General features: G+C 35.5%; 1 protein-coding gene across 1 annotated transcript in view; it reads right to left on the bottom strand.

The window, feature by feature from the left end:
* Positions 1-11,465: 11,465 nt before the first annotated feature.
* metro (membrane palmitoylated protein 7-like protein metro) overlaps positions 11,466-21,707 on the bottom strand; it is a 35,689-nt gene continuing 25,447 nt past the window's right edge. Inside the window, exons 8-10 of the mRNA XM_090115407.1 lie at positions 12,647-12,817; positions 12,053-12,225; positions 11,466-11,795 (exon numbers count right to left, since the gene is read on the bottom strand). Coding sequence (XP_089971533.1) covers positions 11,619-11,795; positions 12,053-12,225; positions 12,647-12,817 — 521 coding nt within the window. The 3' untranslated portion in view covers positions 11,466-11,618. The remainder of the gene's footprint in view (positions 11,796-12,052; positions 12,226-12,646; positions 12,818-21,707) is intronic.

The following is a 21,707-nucleotide window of genomic DNA, read 5'->3' as shown; positions in this document are numbered from 1 at the left end:
GTTGGTTTTATTTGGATGAAATCAAAAATAGTGAGATTCGGCACGCGCCGCCTAACTGCCACCCACCATACGAGGAATAACGACATCCTCGCTTTGATTTCATCCAAATAAAAATAGCAATATGTTGCATTCCCACCCTTACACCCTTTAAATAATAATTGCGAGGAACGATCGCTTACTTACAGAAAGAGGAACGTCGCATCCTCTTCCCTCTAAAATTACAACAGCATAACTTTTATTCAAATAATTTAATTAGAATAGCAAACCCGCCGACACTTTTTCCAAAAAATTATTCGAATAAAAGGCATAGCTTAGTGAATCGCTGCGTAAAAAAATATATACTATATCACGAGAAATCTGCCAATTTTACCGAACTAAAGTTATCGCGTCGCATATCTACATTTAATTCTAATAAAAACTTATTTCCGTGTATCGTCGCATCCCTATAACTACATCGATTTGAAAATAAATTAACGAGGAAATTCGCTTCCTTTAAAAATGAATTGGTACGGAGGTATTTTGTTTTCTCTTAAGGCTACAATTTAAAAACGAGGAACGTCGTATCCTCTTTTCGAAATAAAGTTAATCCGCGATGAACTAAGAAGAATAAAAAAAGTAATTGCGTGTTTCACCACTGAACAAACTTTAAATACGATGAAATTAATATATACGGACAAGAGCTGACGGTTTCTTTGTCACGATAAAGTTGTTATATGAACAGAATCATCTAATAAATCATTAACTCACTATAATTATTTTTTGATCGAATCAAACTGCGATAGCCATTATTGTTTTAATTTGTGTAAATGAAAAATATTAACCAACATCCACAACATTAATCCGATTCGAATCAAAATTACGTAACCCACACCAAACGGATCTTAACCACCATCAAAACAAATAAACGAAATACGTCGCACCAATATTTTGTGAATAAAAAATAATGACTGTCGTTTAGAGACGTATTTGATTGAAATTAAATAATTACCGAGGCATGGCACACAGCTTTCTAGTTCGCGATAAAATGCCAACAACCCTTATCCTAATTATAATTATCTTAGAATTAATATATGACCAATTTCTATGGCCCGAATAGTTGCACAACCATACACATATGTTGTGGATGTCTAATGATTAGATTCAGCAATTCATTTCTGCATTCGTTGATTATGCAATTGTTGTAAATAATCATTAGAACATACACCTGTATATAGCCGGTCAACTATTCGTAATCTGTATCATTAATCGCTATCCTTATTCTACTGAAACTGTTATCGTTCAATGACGAGTTTCATCATTACCGATTATTGCATCAATTGGGGTCCGATCGTGGGTATCTACGCACCACGATAGCAAATGAAAAATAATGTCTAAAGCCTAACTATTGAAAATAAACGCTCATGAAAAAGCCTTACACTATCCGTTTTAGAAGTACTCGCTATAATAAACTTATCCTAGTGAAACTGTTACTATTTCTTCACGAGTTTCGACTTAATCTAATTCAGCATATTAAGGAATAATGTTTTGCAAAATTAAAATTAAAAGAGAACAAACAAAAATGCTTTATATTCCTAACTAGTTTTCCGCCCGCGGCTCCGCCCGCTTTGTCTAAAACCTAATAAATTATGTTTTATACTATGTAGTGAAACTACGCGGGTATGACCGATTTTTGCTGGCTGCTATACGTAAATAAATAAATACAAACATTACATATGAAATAATAATGTTTATTCACTTGTTTATTTAAATCAACTTAAACTACGCTCACTTATGTACTGAATGCTAACACGAAAGTTATACTAAAAGAATTGGTATAAGAACAAAGAATCAAAGATACAACGACAACAATTAGAATAATGTGAATCAACATTTTAATTTATCAAAATTGTAAAAATTACTAGACATGAGTCAAAGTTTAGAAGACGTAAGAAGTTGCAAAATCTGTGAAGGGGAGACAGAAGCAACCATCGCACAAAACATCATAAGAGTAAAGACCTTTCCCAGTCAATGTGTTATGGAAGAAAAATACTATTTAAGAAAATATAATCGTAACTGCCACAACAATTGAAGTAATCCGGAGCATGAACCCTCCATCAAACGCTCACTGTAGTGGCGAGTATAGGTATACTTGACACAAAAAATCAAGTGGAAGAAGACGTTTTCGAGGTAAGACCTTTTGGATAAACTTCAACAAGAATAGGTGCAATTTGAATGAACGATTTGTATGAATTTGTGAAAAGAAAGACAATGAAACGATCAAAGCGTTTGTAAATTAAAGACTTAATAAAACGCGTTTAACCATTATTTACCCAATGTTCGCTGTAAAGTGGTCAAAACATCGGGTCAAAAGTTAAATATAGAATAATGAAAAAACCCGCGTTTTAAAATATGAGCAGTCTTTAAATAAAAGTCAAACGTATTGAGATGATGGGAGTGAAAAATCAACTTGATGCAGATGGTAATGCAGCAATAGTAATTGGTAAATTAGCTAACAACACGACATGACATGAAGTGAACAGTGCACATAAACTTAAGATACAAGAATGAACACACAAATTTGCAATTACCTGATGAAAGCACTCGCTCAGGTATATCGCACGATTCATGAGTGCACACAAGACACATTAAGTTTATGTAAACAAGAGAAATGAGAACCAATGTTCAAAGGTTTAAAGTATAGGGAAGATTCGATCCTGACGGTTTTATTAGCGATACTTTGTGAATATTTATTGAACAACAAAATGGTATTGCATTTAAGAAATGTAAGTAAAATTTACAAGAGGACGAAGTGCTCGATGAGTGCTGATGTGTATTTAACGGGTAAAAGATAGTGCAACAACGTAAAGTAGTAATAGAACAATGGAAGGAGTAATTCTTTTATCGTCGATGTTATATGGAAGATATGAGAATCTTGCAAGAGCGTGGAATATCAATATCCCCTATTTATATTTTAAGTCAAATCAAACCTGGAAGTAGGAAGTAGAGACCCTTCACAGTTACAAAAGACAAAAGACAATTCAATACCAATAACCTGTTTGCTAACATCACTTAAAACAGTACTGTTAGATGTTGGATGAAAAAGGAAAAAATTAAGGAATAAGTAAACTTACTGTATTAACTTCCAAATTAGATGAACTCATCCCAACAACAAAAGATACAAGAAATAAAAAATGCTACAACAGCAAAAAAGTGCTGGAAAATGAATTTTCCCCCTCAAACCATCACTGGGGGACAAAGAAAGAAAATCAAACACGCTAAGAAATCATTAAATTGAAGAAAACCTATTTTAAGGAAAATAATAAATTCCAAATTAAATTACGAACCAAAAATGCTACAACAGCCAAAAAGTGCTGGAGCATGAATTTTCCCCCTCAAACCATCACTGGGGGACAAAATTAGAGGATAACAACACAAACACGTTAAACTAAAATTAATAGAAGCATCGGTTTGGCTTAAAGAATCAGAATAATGAATATCAATGATATAAACGAACCAAAAAATACCAGGATTTAATAAAATATATCGACATAAATCATTAAACCTATGAAACATCCAAGAAAAAATGAAACCTGTTCTAAAATACCCGGCACAAAGATATACGCTGAGAAGAAGACTTACCCTAAATAACTATGTCACAGGCAATCTGTATGATGATGCGGTAACATTCGTCGGTTTAAAACCAGCTCGCAGTTATGTATTATGGTTCTGTTGGTTTTGTTGGTCAAACCTAGAAGGAAAAGCTGGTCAAACCTACACAGAAATGCTCCTTGACTTGCATCCTGCTGCCTTTAGAAGTTTGGGAAATCCCCAACACATTACATAACTTTGAGCATTGTTAGCTGACAACGCCGTATGTAAACGGCACAATCATCCAAATTGCCCTCGACAAATATACAACGAGAACAATAACGCGAAACCTCCGATGTGTCGATAAGATTACAGATACGCCCTTTAGGAATCTTGTTCAAATGTTACAAGTTGTATGATTACTCTACGAGAAGAGATAAAAGGAATGTAAAAGACAAAACCAATTTAAAAACGAAATTTAAGAACTGAAAAATGCTACAACAGCAAGAAGTGCTGGAGCATGAATTTTCCCCCTCAAACCATCACTGGGGGATAAAGAAAGGAAATCAATCACTTTTAAGAAATCATTCAATTGAAGAAAACCTATTTTAACAACAATAATAAATACCAAATTAAATTAAGAACAAAAAATGCTGCAACAGCAAAAGTGCTGGAGCATGAATTTTCCCCCTCAAACCATCACTGGGGGATAAAATTAGAGGATAAGAACACAAACACGTTAAAGAGAACCTTAGAAAGAAATAGCCTTAACTAGAGAAGAATCCTTACGTTGCACTCAATACAACATCTATTAAAAAATCTACTCATTTTCTTCGTTAGTCACTACAGCTAAGGACAATCATCGCATCGACAGCTACAAGCTGGAGCTATATCCATTTTACCTACTCATAAGTCATAAACACCTCAACATCAACGAACACTTATATTTAATTAGCGAGATAGCACATCAATTGGCTTTATAATAATCGTCCCTGAGGGAAATGAAAAAGTAATAACAGAAACGCTACGGGAACTAAACGCGTCACGCGCCATCTCGGTGGCGCGGTCTTCGCGTGTCTACTTTACATGTTATCAGGTTGCCCTTTTATCTCTATGTACAACTAGTGACCGATTAACATGACTTAGTACCTACCTTACAATTAACTACCTATTTCAATTTAGAAGATTTCTTCAACTGACAAATGTTGATTTATCGAAAGAAAAGGACTCGAAATAATCACAATATAAACTGATAGATATTATGAAATTGAAGAGAATAATTTGTAAAGCAACGGATTTCCGAAAATCGACATTGTTACAGAAGATTTTTTGATGTTGTATTATTTAGCAGCTATTCAATCAATAACGAAAATCCAGGACGATGAGTTTTTGTTAGTAAAGACTTTAATACGAAATACAAAACGAATGATAATAAATATCCACCCGCATAGTCGCATTAATATTGCCTTACATCTACAACGATTTATAATAATTGCGGATTACGGATATATTTCATTTTTAGCATTGATTTTTAAGAATTGAAACATAGAAAATCTCAGTTTGACCGGCAGTTGTAAAAAGGTGTCTCAGGGTGTCCCTAGAAGGGAAATAATCACTGAAGGATTGAAAGATAAAAATAAATAATTTTTGTAACCTTAAATTGATAGAATGGTGAAATATGACAATTTGTTGAGTTGGGCAAGAGAATAGAGCTTCAAGTTCAATTAAAGAAGTTTGGAACAATTTTTGGAAGAACAGTTCTTTATCACATAACAAAATGGGATCAGACAACCCTGATAAAGAAAAAATAGATGCAGTATGTATACGCGGAAGCTGGTATGTACTAAATTAGAATGTATCAAAGAGGTCGGCGGTCGCGCCTCAACCATCTTTGTGCATCAATTCTTCGATAACGTAAATTTTAAGCTATATCACCAGTGAAACTGCAATCCGTGCGCAATGCTAACGAATCAATAACTACTGAACGTTAACTACGTAAATACAATTCCATCCTTTATACCACACGTGTTGAGACAACATTAAACTAACATTCCGGTCGCGGAGTATCTTATCTTATAAGGCCCTAATCGAATGGCCACCTTAACACCTAGACGCTTATGTTATAATGAGTACATAAAGAGCTGCTGGTTAAATATTCTTAATACTAAAAACTACGAATAAAGACAAACATGCATGCGCAAACTTGCAATATAACCGGGGCCTAGTGCTCAAGCCGGTTTGCACAAAATAACTGTGCATGCACATTTGCCACGTTGATAAGGTTGTGAGTAGCGGAGCGAAAATGTGATCTTAAACTATAAATACCATATACAATAATGGCATAAGGATATTGGCTCATAAATATAAGAAAAATTAAGGATTATGACCGTGTTTCAATTTGCCAGGATTATAAAAAACAAAATTAATTTTGAAATAGCGATTTTTGTGTTTTAATTTGCAGGTTATTGTCTTTTGGGAATTCACATCGAAGAACTGAACGAAACACATAATAGAGCCTACTCACTAATACAATTACGACTAAACCGCGACGGGACGTTAGTCCCCGCGATTGATTTATAATTTTATAGTTTTAGGAAGAGAATGATCGGTTGGGTTCAGGGTCCGAGGACATACATCAATCGACATATATCAAGATATACATCCGATAAATATCAATCAAGCGGAGTTTGATGATATGCCAATGGTTTTTCAATACAAAATTATTTAAATGACAAAAAATCTTAAAGATGATCTTTATGATTTGATCTGATTTTAAATACCTAAATTAATAAAACATTAGGAACGTTTTATGTATTGCTTTTGATAAATTTAGCATGTTTATGTAACACATATGCAAAAATTATTCATAAATAAAGGAAAATATGGCTTTCCTGCAAAATGTTAATATATCAAACTTGAGATATCATATCGGCTATATATCATAAACATACGATATTCATAAAAAATATCGGATATTTTCGAACCCTGAATTTTTTTTGTATTTTTTTGTTTTTTTTTTTTACTACCTAATACCTACTAACTAATTACTTACGACTAACAACATTCGGACCTTAGTCCGCGCATTTGCTTAATAGTATAAGGAATGAAATGATCAATAAGTTTACGTAATAAAGAACAAAATTTAATGGAGCCTGCTAAATTATAAACTACGACTGTACCGCGCTCGAACATTTGTCCAAATGCGCGATTACCTCATAGTATGGGGAGGAGAACGATCAATTAGTTACGTAATAACGACAAAAACCAATCATAATTTTAACAAAAAACTAAACCATCAAAATTGTTAAACCTAGACTAAATTTAAATGGGACCAAACGAGACGCACTGGCTTCCAATTAAAAAAGAATAATCATCAGTGGCATTGAGAACCTCCTCCTTTTTTTGAAGTCGGTCGAAACTATAAGGGATTACCTTACTCACTAATATATTACGACTAAATCGCGACGGGACGTTAGTCCCCGCGATTACATTTTTGTTTTCAGGAAGAGATAGATCGATTAGATCAAGGTCCGAGGACATACATCCGTGGATATATATCAAGATATACATCCGATAGATATCAATTGGTGACATATATCCAATGCTTTTTCAATACAAAACTTATTTAAAAATTAAACACTTTTTTTTTAAATATGTTTTAAAGTTCTTTTTTTTTGTAAATGAAATTATAATTTTAAGTAAAAACGTTTCTTTATTTGACAAGTTTCGTATGACTGAGTAACACACGCAATAATTAATAAAATCATAATATTATGGCTTTCCTGCAAAATTGATATATATCAAACTTGAGATACCATATCGGCTATATATCATAAACAGACGATATTCATAAAAAAATATCGGATATTTTCGAACCCTGAATTTTTTTGTATTTTTTTGTTTTTTTTTTCTTACTACCTAATACCTACTCACTAAAAACCTACAAATACATCGCGTTTGGTTACTATTCCGCACGAATAATTTATAATATGAGGAAGAGAATGATCGATAGGTAATACTTATAGTTTATTGCATAGATACACAAAATATTCAATAGTTTTTAGAGAAATATATAAAAGATTAAATTTAATAAATAACGATAAATACGAATAACATAGAGAGTGATACTAGTATAGTAGTTAAACATGAGTAAATACAAATTAGTATGGAGTATAATAGATAGATGATACTTAAACTACTTCGGAAGTTTTGTAGTCGTCTATTATCAGAGTATTATTATTGATTATAGATGTCTCGATTATTTGAGTTTAAACGTTTGCAAACGGAAACAAGAAGAGGAAAAATTACTTCTATATGAGTTATTATAAACATTTACACATTCTACGATTTCTGAAGTTATGTAGTCATCCTTAATCTTAAATAATAAATACCTAACTATGCCTATAGATAATAATAAATACGAAATATTTAGACTTCACATATAGATATCCAAATAGAATTAAAACGACAATATTGAATTATAATTATGACATGCCTATATCAATTATATTAGTTATGAATCTATCACGATCACGTGACCGTTTAAAAAATAATCAACCACTCGTTCCCCAATCCTTGAAATGGTAAATAAAGACGGTAACAACAGTGAGATCAAAGAAAATAAATTTCGATTAGTTTGCCAAAGTATGAAAAAGATGGACAGTGTTAATAGAAGATAGTGTTATGTCTGTACTGCATTAACTTAACAATAAAACAGTAATGAACCGGCAACCCCTTAAAAAATCATATGTCAGATATTAAATAATGGTCAAATAATGGTAATTACGTAACAAACCCAACCACTAATCAGTTTAAAATATTATAATCAAATGAACATCAAAATTCAACCAAATGAACGTCAAAACTAGTATACCCATAAAATTATAGAACACTAACTGCTCCGCTCCTGTTGGTCTTAGTGTAATTTATTTATTTATTCAGACGCACCAATAATGGCGTAGGTAATGATATATAGCTTTCCTCGATAAATGGGCTTTCTAACACTAGAAGAATTTTTCAAATCGGACCAGTAGTTCCTGAGATTAGTGCGTTCAAACAAACAAACAAACAAACTCTTCAGCTTTATAATATTAGTATAGATTAGAACCGAAAAGAACCCGAGGTTGCCAGCCCATCCCTGCCGAAAGGGATAGTAGGAGAAAATATAGAAATAAGTGATCCGGCTCCGGTCTTTTTGCCCTCCACGCCCGGGAGACCGCGACGTGTCTTCGCCATTATCCTGATAACGATCTTACGTTGTGAAGTGACAGTCACAGACTACTGACCCCACTTCAACCATAAAACTGTCATCAAGCGAATGGCGAACACACGTAGCCGCCCCCTGGCCCACCCCCAGATCCTAGTCACTTACTCCTATAAAATCACCTACTATAAAATCAGACTTCTGGAACAAGGCACTGGTAAGTCATACGGTGTATGTATTAAGTGTTTCAAAAGTACGGCTCAAAGTACTTAAAAACCTTTACAAAATGGCGACACTTTCCATCTCTTTTCCGCATCGCTTCCGATAGTGATTAGCACGAACAATCTTAGACGAATATTAGTTTATAGACAATTTATGTAGTAACAATAATACAACTGAAGAAAATAGCTTCAAATTTTCCCAAGGGAGAAACTGCTTAAGTCCCTTTCAGCGCATTTGTAAGAGGGAAAATGTGTGTGGTTTTTTTTATATAGACTGACGCGGACGACGCTGGTACAAAATTTAAATGATAAGACCACAAAACGAATTTATACAACAACTTTAACTGAGAGTTATGTTGTTGAAATATGAAGAACTGCAAAGGCAAGGGTTAGTACTGCCAATAAGTTGTTGTTATATTTCCTATTATCTCAACTCGAATGAAATTTTAAACGTCATCTATTGACATAGACAACAACAAAATAATACTCAGAACCGTCTTATTTCCATTCAACGAGTCGATGGTAAAGAATAACAACTTCCTCAGAACATACAGTACCGAGAGATCTATATAATAGAGTTATTACATAATGTTACGCAGGTAACTATGGTACCTACCTAAGATTATGACTACGGCCTTACAATCTAAATAACTACTATTATATTGAACGTCTCTCATATCCGTGAAGATATAATTTGTAAAACGACACCGGCATACGGCCAGTTAGAACGACAGTATCCTACGTCACCCCATATATTAACTACGTTTTTAAGTACACGCAGAAGTTGATGTGCAAGAAATAACCGAAAATTAATCAAATTTTTTCAAAGAATTTTATTGAACTGTAACTGAATAAGTGTGCAGAAAGTGATCGACGATAACCTTACAAAACTTTCTCGAAACCCTAACACACCCGTGCAGCTCGGGGTTAGTCCATCAATTATCGCTTTAGCCGCGTACTTCGCCGATCACAAAACAAATGGCTGAAAAAATTAACCCAACATTTGTTTAAAACCTAAACCAGAAATACCGAATAAATCGCGTGTACTTAAACATTTACTTTTATCTGTTAAGCCTATCGAATGGTGCAATTAAGTTACACGTAATTGTTATAATATTATAATTAACCATCATCATTCTACATACTTATACTAAGAAACCGGTGCTAATGTAATTAACTACATAACTAGAGAATATAGAATATATGTTATGGTGAGTAAATATCCTTAACCTACTAAATACTACGTAATATACTAAACACACATAACTACGATTATTAAAAATTACCGATTATATTATAATATGAAGAAAAATCCAATATTATTATGACTATATTATTAAGAGTAAGTGAAAAGTTTTAGGGATTAAACAATAAGATGTTAACAACGGTAGGTGTTCATACCGTATTGACATTTGGGGACAATGTGAAAGAAACATTGACGAAGGAATAAATTGGTGAAACAATTATTTGGAATTTGATACTAAAACTAACAAACTGGAACCTGAACAAACGAGATCAAAACTGTAACCAAATGACGAAATCTAAAGTCATCAAGAAAAGGTACAAATAAGGTGAATGAGTAGCAGTCCGTTAAAAAAACGTTTAGAATTTAAGAGATAATAAAACATTTCAATATAAACAACTCGTAAATATACAATAAATATAATAAATTAAGATAATAACGTTGAACGAAATCGAGATCATTGTCTTTGGAAAGTTGTAAGTACATTATTTGGTATAAGGCATTCATGAGCCACGCGAGCAAATTTATTGTCCAATTTGCACGACACATGGCTTGGTCAAACCAAGCGGGTGGAGGAGCGACTCGCTAGTCGTAGCGAACGCTCTTTGTATTGTCTAATATAACCAAATAAGCATCGACATACCATTTGCCAGAGTGTTAGCCTATTTGAGCAATTCCAGTAGGAAGAAACACTATGACTAGATGGTAATATATTAAAACTAAATAAATTAACTGAAGCGGTGTTCTCGCAAGTGGTATGGCGATTGGTTTCAGCGGTATTGTCTATGTTGTTACTTATTACATAAACCAGCATTTAGATAGCCAATGCGACCGCAAACGCGCGAATCCATCCCGTCGTTAAACCCAAATGTAACCCAAGTTTTTTCCCCATAAAGACGTTGAACAATTCGTAAAATTAAAGTTGGCAACTTCATGATCAAAATCGAACTTAAATCGGCGTTACATCCCAAATAATACTGTGCAATGTTAATTACTAAGCATAATAATTTTCGAAAAATTTACTGTTTCTGTACCATCATATAAACAAGAGTGAAGTATAAAATAGAGCATTGTATTCAAATCGTTCGTTTAAGGCTGATCCACACGCACAGTCGGCGCGTGGGCCGGCCCGTGTGAACCAGCCCGCAGCGCCGCCGCCGCGCGTCCATGTTCCCGACCCGATCACGCGGCCGCACCCATACCCGTACCCGTACCCGTACCCCTACCCGTACCGACCGTTACCGTACTAAATTCGCGAACCCTGTACGTTTCTCGTCATTGGCTATCCGATACTGCGAGGGAACTAATTAACAATAATATATGCGGCAAAAATATATCAAAAGCATTGTAAATTCGCTAAGTCTGACCGTGTGACGTATACCAACTATTGCACCCAGGAGGCGGGGACCCAGAGCGGCTCGGACTGCACGCGCCAGGACGCTTTCAGAAGTTGAGACAGGGCGCCTGCTAAATCCTCATTGACGATCTCTTCGTCGAACATATAGCCGTACAAGAAGTTGATGCGAGTGGACGAACGAACTATGTCGTGGAATTCCTCTTCCTGCAACAAAATGCCGCGTCAAATACTCCGTTGCGTAGCGTAAGCCGTAGCCGGATATGTAGCAATAAGGCAATTTGAATATGAACTTGTATGTATAATAACTAACTGTCTGGTCGCGACTTCGATGCGTGAAAGCCGATTGAAATTTTTTTTCAACCCTTAAGGCACAATATACAAAATTATTTCCACCGCAAATTATTCATTCAAGAAAAAATATAAGTGAAGCTATAGTGTGTCCTGAAACTTTGGAAACTTACCGTAAAAGCCCTAGAGCTCTCCTTATCGAAGGTGGACCGCGCGTTGGCCGCAGTCCTGGTTTCCACGAGGCGTTCGAACGAGGGTGGTTTAACGAACACTATATATGGACGAAGGCGTGGCGTGCGCAGCATCTTAAGCGCTTGCCAATGAGGACTTAGCACGCATACGCGCCCTGTTAACAAAAATCAATATTTTATATCTCGGAATAAAGACATTTTTTTTATAAAGGTAAGGTACACATGGACAAAGATTTGAATTGCGATTACTGAAGACTGCTTTAAAGTTGCTTAAAATTGATTTGATGGATTTAATTCGAAAAATTAAAGTTATATTTAGATTTAGTTCTAATATAACAGTCATAAGTACAACATGATGTTTCGGATGATCGTTGTTGTATGTAGTCTAGTCTATTTGTTTCAAACCAAATATCTGTCTATAAATTGTTAAGAAAATCTTCAAAATGTAAAATACTATTCCTGAAATCTAGCCGTTAGTAACTATTTGTGCATCTTGAATAACGCCTCAAGCAAGTCGCGAAGTAAGGTATCGATTGAAAATCAAAATCTATTTATAGAATTGTCGGGATAGCTCACCAGAATTAATGATAGTTTCCACACTCTCCGCAGAAGTCCCGTACAGATTCCCTTTATATTCCCCATGCTCTATAAATTTCCCTTCGGAAATGTCTTGCTCCATCTTCTCCCGCGTGACAAAGACGTACTCCTTCCCATTCTGTTCACTGGACTTCTGCGACCGGGATGTATCTGTTGAAAGGCCTTTGTATGAATGTCGAGTTCCAGAATTTTCCATTCGTCGAAGGCGTGGGCACGCCTGCGCGAAAATATTGATGTAGTATCAACAGGTCGGCGTGACATTGAAACGCAATAAGTCAGAGCGCCTGCGCGCACTTGGCTATCGATTTTCATCGGGACGCCATTTTGGGTACAATTCGCCAACGCAATTTTATATGAATTATATACATATACAGTAAAATGTAGGTACATTGGAATTAGCAGAATAATGGTCTTGGAGGAAAAGTTATAGCTTATATTTAATAGAATCATGAGTTATGTGCATTTTCAGCAGGCCATTTTGTTTACACAATAAGACCAGTTGCGCACAAGGTAAGTTATACCATGACATTGAAAAGCTAACTACGCCATTAACCGTGACATTGTGAATTTGAAGGAAGAGTTCCTTTGTTCACCTGTTACGTTTTAGGACTAGTATATGGAAATGCAATGCTATGATAATTATTTTGTAGAAATTATGGCCATGTAGATTTATACACTCACATTCGATTAAACATTTTTTCTTAGAAATACAATACATTAGTCTTAAAATCAATATTTGATAGTTTTTACACTTGTACATTAAAATCAAAGTTCAACAGAAAATATTAATAAAATTACCTTTCATTAATTCTGGGCGCTCCCCATGAAATCACACAATCACTAGATAGTCAGATCACACATCACTGTTGTCTTTTAGATAAAAAAGGGAAATGTTTGAGAAATCAAAAATAAATTTACTTTACAACTTTTCCAACACAAATGAGTTCCGGGGGAAAAAAATCTAAAAAATCTCATTGTAAAAAGCAGGTTAGTATGATATAAGTTTGTCACTATTGTCTGAATAATAAATTAAATTAAAATAAAAACCTAAACATAAATAAACGCGTCCGAAACAAACGAATGTATAAACGAAACTAAACTCCCAGGGCGTCTAGATAGCGACCCTGGAGCGAAAAGAACATGCGCGGATACAATGTGACCCTGAATAATTAATCAATATCCTACACCCACGTGTAGGATACAGAGCTTACAAGGCATGCGCGAGCCCGGACGGAGCTAATGTATAAGTAATTTAATACGAAAATTTTCCATAAAAATTATCATATTCCATCAAGCACAAATAAATTTTGAAAACACCGGGTACTACTCATTACGAGTTACAGTAATGATTAAATAAATTGCAATTTCATTACAAGTACTAACACTGCGACCGAATAATACGAAAGCACGAACCGAACTGAATTTCCCAGGGCATCTAGGACGTACCTGGATCGCTAAAGTGCATGCGCGGATGCAACGTGACCTTTCGATTTAATCAATACGCACACCCGGAAATTTCTAGACTAGCTTAAAAGGCATGCGCGAATCTGCACAAAGCCCCTCACGAAAAATAATTGATATTAACAATACATAAAAGACACAGATATAGTACACCGGTCAATTTAACTTAAATTAACCACTCATTAATTAAAAATACCATTTCAAAAAATATTTAAGAGGCCTGTTGTTAACGCGACCGAAATATACAAGAGCACGAACGGATCTCAGTCTCCCAGGGGCCAGGATATCTAGACAGAATCCCGGGAGCACTAAAGTGCATGCGCGGATGCAACCTGACCTTTCGATATAATCAATACGCACTCCCAGAAATTTCTAGACTAGCTTAAAAGGCATGCGCGAAACCGGACAAAACTTTGAGCCTGACGATTATTTAATTTATAATTACAAGTGAGGAGACAAAAATATGTAAATGATGGTTCTTTAAATCTACACTGGTTAATGTAGGTTGTAATATAACGGTATCATATTTAATCACTACAACATGAAATAAACAAATTAAGTAAGACCGTAGTGCGGTATTGAAAAAAAACCACTTGTTCTAAAACAACTTATTGAGTACCATTTAAAATCTATGTCAATTACCGCGAGACCGAAATGTACAAAAGCAGAAACAAAACTGAGTTTCCCAGGACATCTAGATATAATCCCAGGAGCACTAAACTAAAGTGCATGCGCGATTGCAATATGACGTTTCGATATAATCAATAAACAACGCCCAGCAACAAGTGCCCCTGCCCGGGACATCGTGGCACGGACACGGACCCAGATTTTAGTAATTTTGATTTTCAGTCCCCCTGCTTTTAAAGTTCACTACAACAAACTAATGGCGAGCACGATCTAAGAATAATGATTATATTGAAATAAATTTTAAATCAACAGGTACCATGTAAATTTTTAACTCGATGGGTGTTTGATTACGATTCACTTGTAAGAAAATAAATTGCTCTCAATGAGATAAAATTAACGCGACCGAAAAGTACCACTGCACGAACAAAACTGAACGTCCCAGGACATCTAGATAGAGTACCTGGAGCTCTAAAGTGCATGCGCGGATGCAATGTGACCTTTCGATATAATCAATACGCAACTTCCAATAACAAACAAGCTCCCAGATATTTCTAGACTAGCTCAAAAAGCATGCGCGAAACTGCACAGAGCTCCTTGCGAAAAATAATTGACTTTTAACGACACATAACAAGAGATAAGAAATGATGTCGTCATACTGATAACTTTAATTTAAATTAACCACTCATTATTTAAAAGTACCATTACAAAATTAAATCAGTCTCCACAGGATATCTAGATAGAATCGCGGGAGCTCTAAAGTGCATGCGCGAATGCACCTTCAATAAAATCAATTAACAACGCCCAGCAACAAGTGCTCTGCCCGGGACATCGAGTCCTGATTTATGGAAAGATCTCGAATTTAAGTAACTATCATTTGCAAATATAAGTTTTTATTTTATAACGCGAACATCAAGTGCTACTTTATAATTTCTTACCAAATGCTGATTAAAAAAAACACAGACTTCACAAGGATTCAAATTCAACACAACCGGAATATACGAATGCACAAACTAAACTGAAATTCCCAGGACTCCTAGATTACAGGAGCTCTAAAGTGCATGCGCGAATGCATTGTGACCTTTTAACAAAATCAATAAACAACGCCCAGCAACAAGTGCTCTGCCCGGGACACCGTGACACGGACACGGATACGGATGTAAGTAATTTTTATTTCAGTCCCCCTGCTTTTACAGTTCACTACAACAAACAATTTGCAAGCTCAGTCTTTGAAAAAGAATTATATTAGAAAAAGTTTGAAATCAACAGATACCATTAAAATTTTAACTCGAAAGATTTTGAAAACGATTCACTGGTAAGAAAATAAATTGCTCTCAATGAGATAAAATTAACGAGACCGAAAAGTACCACTTCACGAACAAAACTGAACGTCCCAGGACATCTAGATAGAGTACCTGGAGCTCTAAAGTGCATGCGCGGATGCAATGTGACCTTTCGATATAATCAATACGCAACGTCCAATAACAGACGAGCTCCCGGATATTTCTAGACTAGCTCAAAAAGCATGCGCGAAACTGCACAGAGCTCCTTGCGAAAAATAATTTACTTTTAACAACACATAATAAAGAGATAAGAATGATATCGTCACACTGGTAACTTTAATTTATATTAACCACTCATTATTTAATAGTACCATTACAAAATTAAATCAGTCTCCACAGGATATCTACATAGAATCCCAGGAGCTCTAAAGTGCATGCGCGAATGCATTGTGACCTTTCAATAAAATCAATAAACAACGCCCAGCACTTGTTGCTGGGCGTTGTTTATTGATTTTATTCCCAGGACATCTAGAAAGAGTACCTGGAGCCTAAAGTGCATGCAAGGATGTAATGTGACCTTTCAATAAAATCAATAAACAACGCCCAGCAACAAGTGCTCTGCCCGGGTCATCGAGTCCTGATTTATGGAAAGATCTCAAATTTAAGTAACAATCATTTGCAAATACATGTATTCATTTTATAACGCGAACATCTAGTGCTACTTGATAATTTCTTCCCAAATGTTGATTAAAAAAAAACAATGACTTTACAAGGATTCAAATTCAACACAACCGGAAAATACGAATGCACAAACTAAACTGTAATTCCCAGGACGCCTAGATTACAGGAGCTCTAAAGTGCATGCGCGAATGCATTGTGACCTTTTAACAAAATCAATAAACAACGCCCAGCAACAAGTGCTCTGCCCGGGACACCGTGACACGGACACGGATACGGATGTAAGTAATTTTTATTTCAGTCCCCCTGCTTTTACAGTTCACTACAACAAACGAATTGCAAGCACAGTCTTTGAAAAAGAATTATATTAGAAAAAGTTTGAAATCAACAGATACCATTAAAATTTTAACTCAAAAGATTTTGAAAACGATTCACTGGTAAGAAAATAAATTGCTCTCAATGAGATAAAATTAACGCGACCGAAAAGTACCACTGCACGAACACAACTGAACGTCCCAGGACATCTAGATAGAGTACCTGGAGCTCTAATGTGCATGCGCGGATGCAATGTGACCTTTCGATATAATCAATACGCAACGTCCAATAACAGACGAGCTCCCGGATATTTCTAGACTAGCTCAAAAAGCATGCGCGAAACTGCACAGAGCTCCTTGCAAAAAATAATTGACTTTTAACGATACATAATAAGTGATAAGAATGATATCGTCACACTGGTAACTTTAATTTATATTAGCTACAAATTATTTAATAGTACCATTACAAAATTAAATCAGTCTCCACGGGATATCTAGATAGAATCCCGGGAACTCTAAAGTGCATGCGCGAATGCATTGTGACCTTTCAATAAAATCAATAAACAACACCCAGCAACAAGTGCTCTGTCCGGGTCATCGAGTCCTGATTTACGGAAAGATCTCAAATTTAAGTAACTATAATTTGCAAATATAAGTATTAATTTTATAACGCGAAAGTCTAGTGCTACTTGATAATATCTTACCAAATGCTGATTTAAAAAAAAACACTGACTTTACAAGGATTCAAATTCAACACAACCGGAAAATACGAATGCACAAACTAAACTGAAATTCCCAGGACGCCTAGATTATAGGAGCTCTAAAGTGCACGCGCAAATACATTGTGAACTTTCAATAAAATCAATAAACAACGCCCAGCAACAAGTGCTCTGCACGGGACATCGTGACACGGACAAGGATACAAATGGAGTTATTTTGATTTCAGTCCCCCTGCTTTTACAGTTCACTACAACAAACGAATTGCAAGCACGGTCTATGGAAAATAATGATATTAGAAAAAGTTTGAAATCAACAGGTACCATTAAAATTTTAACTAGAAAGGTTTTGAAAACGATTCACTGGCAAGAAAATAAATTACTCTCAATGAGATAAAATTAACACGACCGAAAAGTACCACTGCACGAACACAACTGAAAGTCCCAGGACATCTAGATAGAGTACCTGGAGCTCTAAAGTGCATGCGCGGATGCAATGTGACCTTTCGATATAATCAATACGCAACGTCCAATAACAGACGAGCTCCCGGATATTTCTAGACTAGCTCAAAAAGCATGCGCGAAACTGCACAGAGCTCCTTGCGAAAAACAATTGACTTTTAACGATACATAATAAGTGATAAGAATGATATCGTCACACTGGTAACTTTAATTTATATTAACCACTCATTATTTAATAGTACCATTACAAAATTAAATCAGTCTCCACAGGATATCTAGATAGATTCCCGGGAGCTGTAAAGTGCATGCGCGGATGCAATGTCACCTTTAGATAAAATCAATACATATCGCCTAGCAACAAGTGCTTTACCCGGGACATCGAGTCCTGGTTTATGGAAAGATCTCGAATTTAAGTAACTTTCATTTGCAAATATAAGTATTTATATTATAACGCGAACATCTAGAGCTACATTATAATTTCTTACCAAATGCTGATTAAAAACAAAACGCTAACTTTACAAGGATTCAAATTCAACACAACCGGAATATACGAATGCACAAACTAAACTGAAATTCCCAGGACATCTAGATAGAGTACCTGGAGCTCTAAAGTGCATGCGCGGATGCAATGTGACCTTTCGATATAATCAATACGCAACGTCCAATAACAAACGAGCTCCCGGATATTTCTAGACTAGCTCAAAAAGCATGCGCGAAACTGCACAGAGCTCCTTGCGAAAAATAATTAACTTTTAACGATACATAATAAGAGATAAGAATGATATCGTCACACTGGTAACTTTAATTTATATTAACCACTAATTTTTTAATAGTACCATTACAAAAATCTTAAGAACGACTCAATTACAACGCGACCGGTATGTACAAAAGCACAAACGGAACTCAGTCTCACAGGATATCTAGATAGATTCCCGGGAGCTGTAAAGTGCATGCGCGGATGCAATGCCACCTTTAGATAAAATCAAAACATATCGCCTAGCAACAAGTGCTTTACCCGGGACATCGAGTCCTGGTTTATGGAAAGATCTCGAATTTAAGTAACTTTCATTTGCAAATATAAGTATTTATTTTATAACGCGAACATCTAGTGCTACTTGATAATTTCTTCCCAAATGCTGATTAAAAAAAAAACACAGACTTTACAAGGATTCAAATTCAACAATACCGGAATATACGAATGCACAAACTAAACTGAAATTCCCAGGATGCCTAGATTACAGGAGCTCTAAAGTGCATGCCCGAATGCATTGTGAACTTTCAATAAAATCAATAAACAACGCCCAGCAACAAGTGCTCTGCCCGGGACATCGTGACACGGACACGGATACGGATTTAAGTTATTTTGATTTCAGTCCCCCCGCTTCTACATTTTACTTTAACAAACGAATTGCAAGCACTGTCTATGAAAAAAAGAATGGTATTAGAGAAAGTTTGAAATCACAGGTACCATTAAAATTTTAACTCGAAAGGTTTTGAAAACGATTCACTGGTAAGAAAATAAATTGCTCTCAATGAGATAAAATTAACGCGACCGAAAAGTACCACTGCACGAACACAACTGAACGTCCCAGGACATCTAGATAGAGTACCTGGAGCTATAAAGTGCATGCGCGGATGCAATGTGACCTTTCGATATAATCAATACGCAACGTCCAATAACAAACGAGCTCCCGGATATTTCTAGACTAGCTCAAAAAGCATGCGCGAAACTGCACAGAGCTCCTTGCGAAAAATAATTGACTTTTAACGACACATAATAAGAGATAAGAATGATATCGTCACACTGGTAACTTTAATGTATATTAACCACTCATTATTTAATAGTACCATTACAAAATTAAATCAGTCTCCACAGGATATCTAGATAGATTCCCGGGAGCTGTAAAGTGCATGCGCGGATGCAATGTCACCTTTAGATAAAATCAATACATATCGCCTAGCAACAAGTGCTTTACCCGGGACATCGAGTCCTGGTTTATGGAAAGATCTCGAATTTAAGTAACTTTCATTTGCAAATATAAGTATTTATATTATAACGCGAACATCTAGAGCTACATTATAATTTCTTACCAAATGCTGATTAAAAAAAAACACTAACTTTACAAGGATTCAAATTCAACACAACCGGAATATACGAATGCACAAACTAAACTGAAATTCCCAGGACATCTAGATAGAGTACCTGGAGCCTAAAGTGCATGCGCGGATGCAATGTGACCTATCGATATAATCAATACGCAACGTCCAATAACAAACGAGCTCCCGGATATTTCTAGACTAGCTCAAAAAGCATGCGCGAAACTGCACAGATCTCCTTGCGAAAAATAATTGACTTTTAACGATACATAATAAGAGATAAGAATGATATCGTCACACTGGTAACTTAAATTTATATTAACCACTAATTTTTTAATAGTACCATTACAAAAATCTTTAGAACGACTCAATTACAACGCGACCGGTATGTACAAAAGCACAAACGGAACTCAGTCTCACAGGATATCTAGATAGATTCCCGGGAGCTGTAAAGTGCATGCGCGGATGCAATGCCACCTTTAGATAAAATCAATACATATCGCCTAGCAACAAGTGCTTTACCCGGGACATCGAGTCCTGGTTTATGGAAAGATCTCGAATTTAAGTAACTTTCATTTGCAAATATAAGTATTTATATTATAACGCGAACATCTAGAGCTACATTATAATTTCTTACCAAATGCTGATTAAAAAAAACACTAACTTTACAAGGATTCAAATTCAACACAACCGGAATATACGAATGCACAAACTAAACTGAAATTCCCAGGACATCTAGATAGAGTACCTGGAGCCTAAAGTGCATGCGCGGATGCAATGTGACCTATCGATATAATCAATACGCAACGTCCAATAACAAACGAGCTCCCGGATATTTCTAGACTAGCTCAAAAAGCATGCGCGAAACTGCACAGATCTCCTTGCGAAAAATAATTGACTTTTAACGATACATAATAAGAGATAAGAATGATATCGTCACACTGGTAACTTAAATTTATATTAACCACTAATTTTTTAATAGTACCATTACAAAAATCTTAAGAACGACTCAATTACAACGCAACCGGTATGTACAAGAACACAAACGGAACTCAGTCTCACAGGGTATCTAGATAGAATCACGGGAGCTGTAAAGTGCATGCGCGAATGCAATGCCACCTTTAGATTAAATCAATACATAACGCCTAGCAACAAGTGCTTTACCCGGGACATCGAGTCCTGATTTATGGAAAGATCTCGAATTTAAGTAACTATCATTTGCAAATATAAGTATTTATTTTATAACGCGAACATCTAGAGCTACATTATAATTTCTTACCAAATGCTGATTAAAAAAAACACTGACTTTACAAGGATTCAAATTCAACACAACCGGAATATAAGAATGCACAAACTAAACTGAAATTCCCAGGACGCCTAGATTACAGGAGCTCTAAAGTGCATG

Source organism: Colias eurytheme, chromosome 1 (genome assembly GCF_061535395.1).
Source record: "Colias eurytheme isolate Ceu_HAF_F1 chromosome 1, ilColEury1 Martin Lab GWU primary, whole genome shotgun sequence".
Classification (NCBI taxonomy): Eukaryota; Metazoa; Arthropoda; class Insecta; order Lepidoptera; family Pieridae; genus Colias; species Colias eurytheme.
The sequence above is the reverse complement of the archived record's forward strand: the minus strand, read 5'-3'. Positions and strand labels throughout refer to the sequence as shown.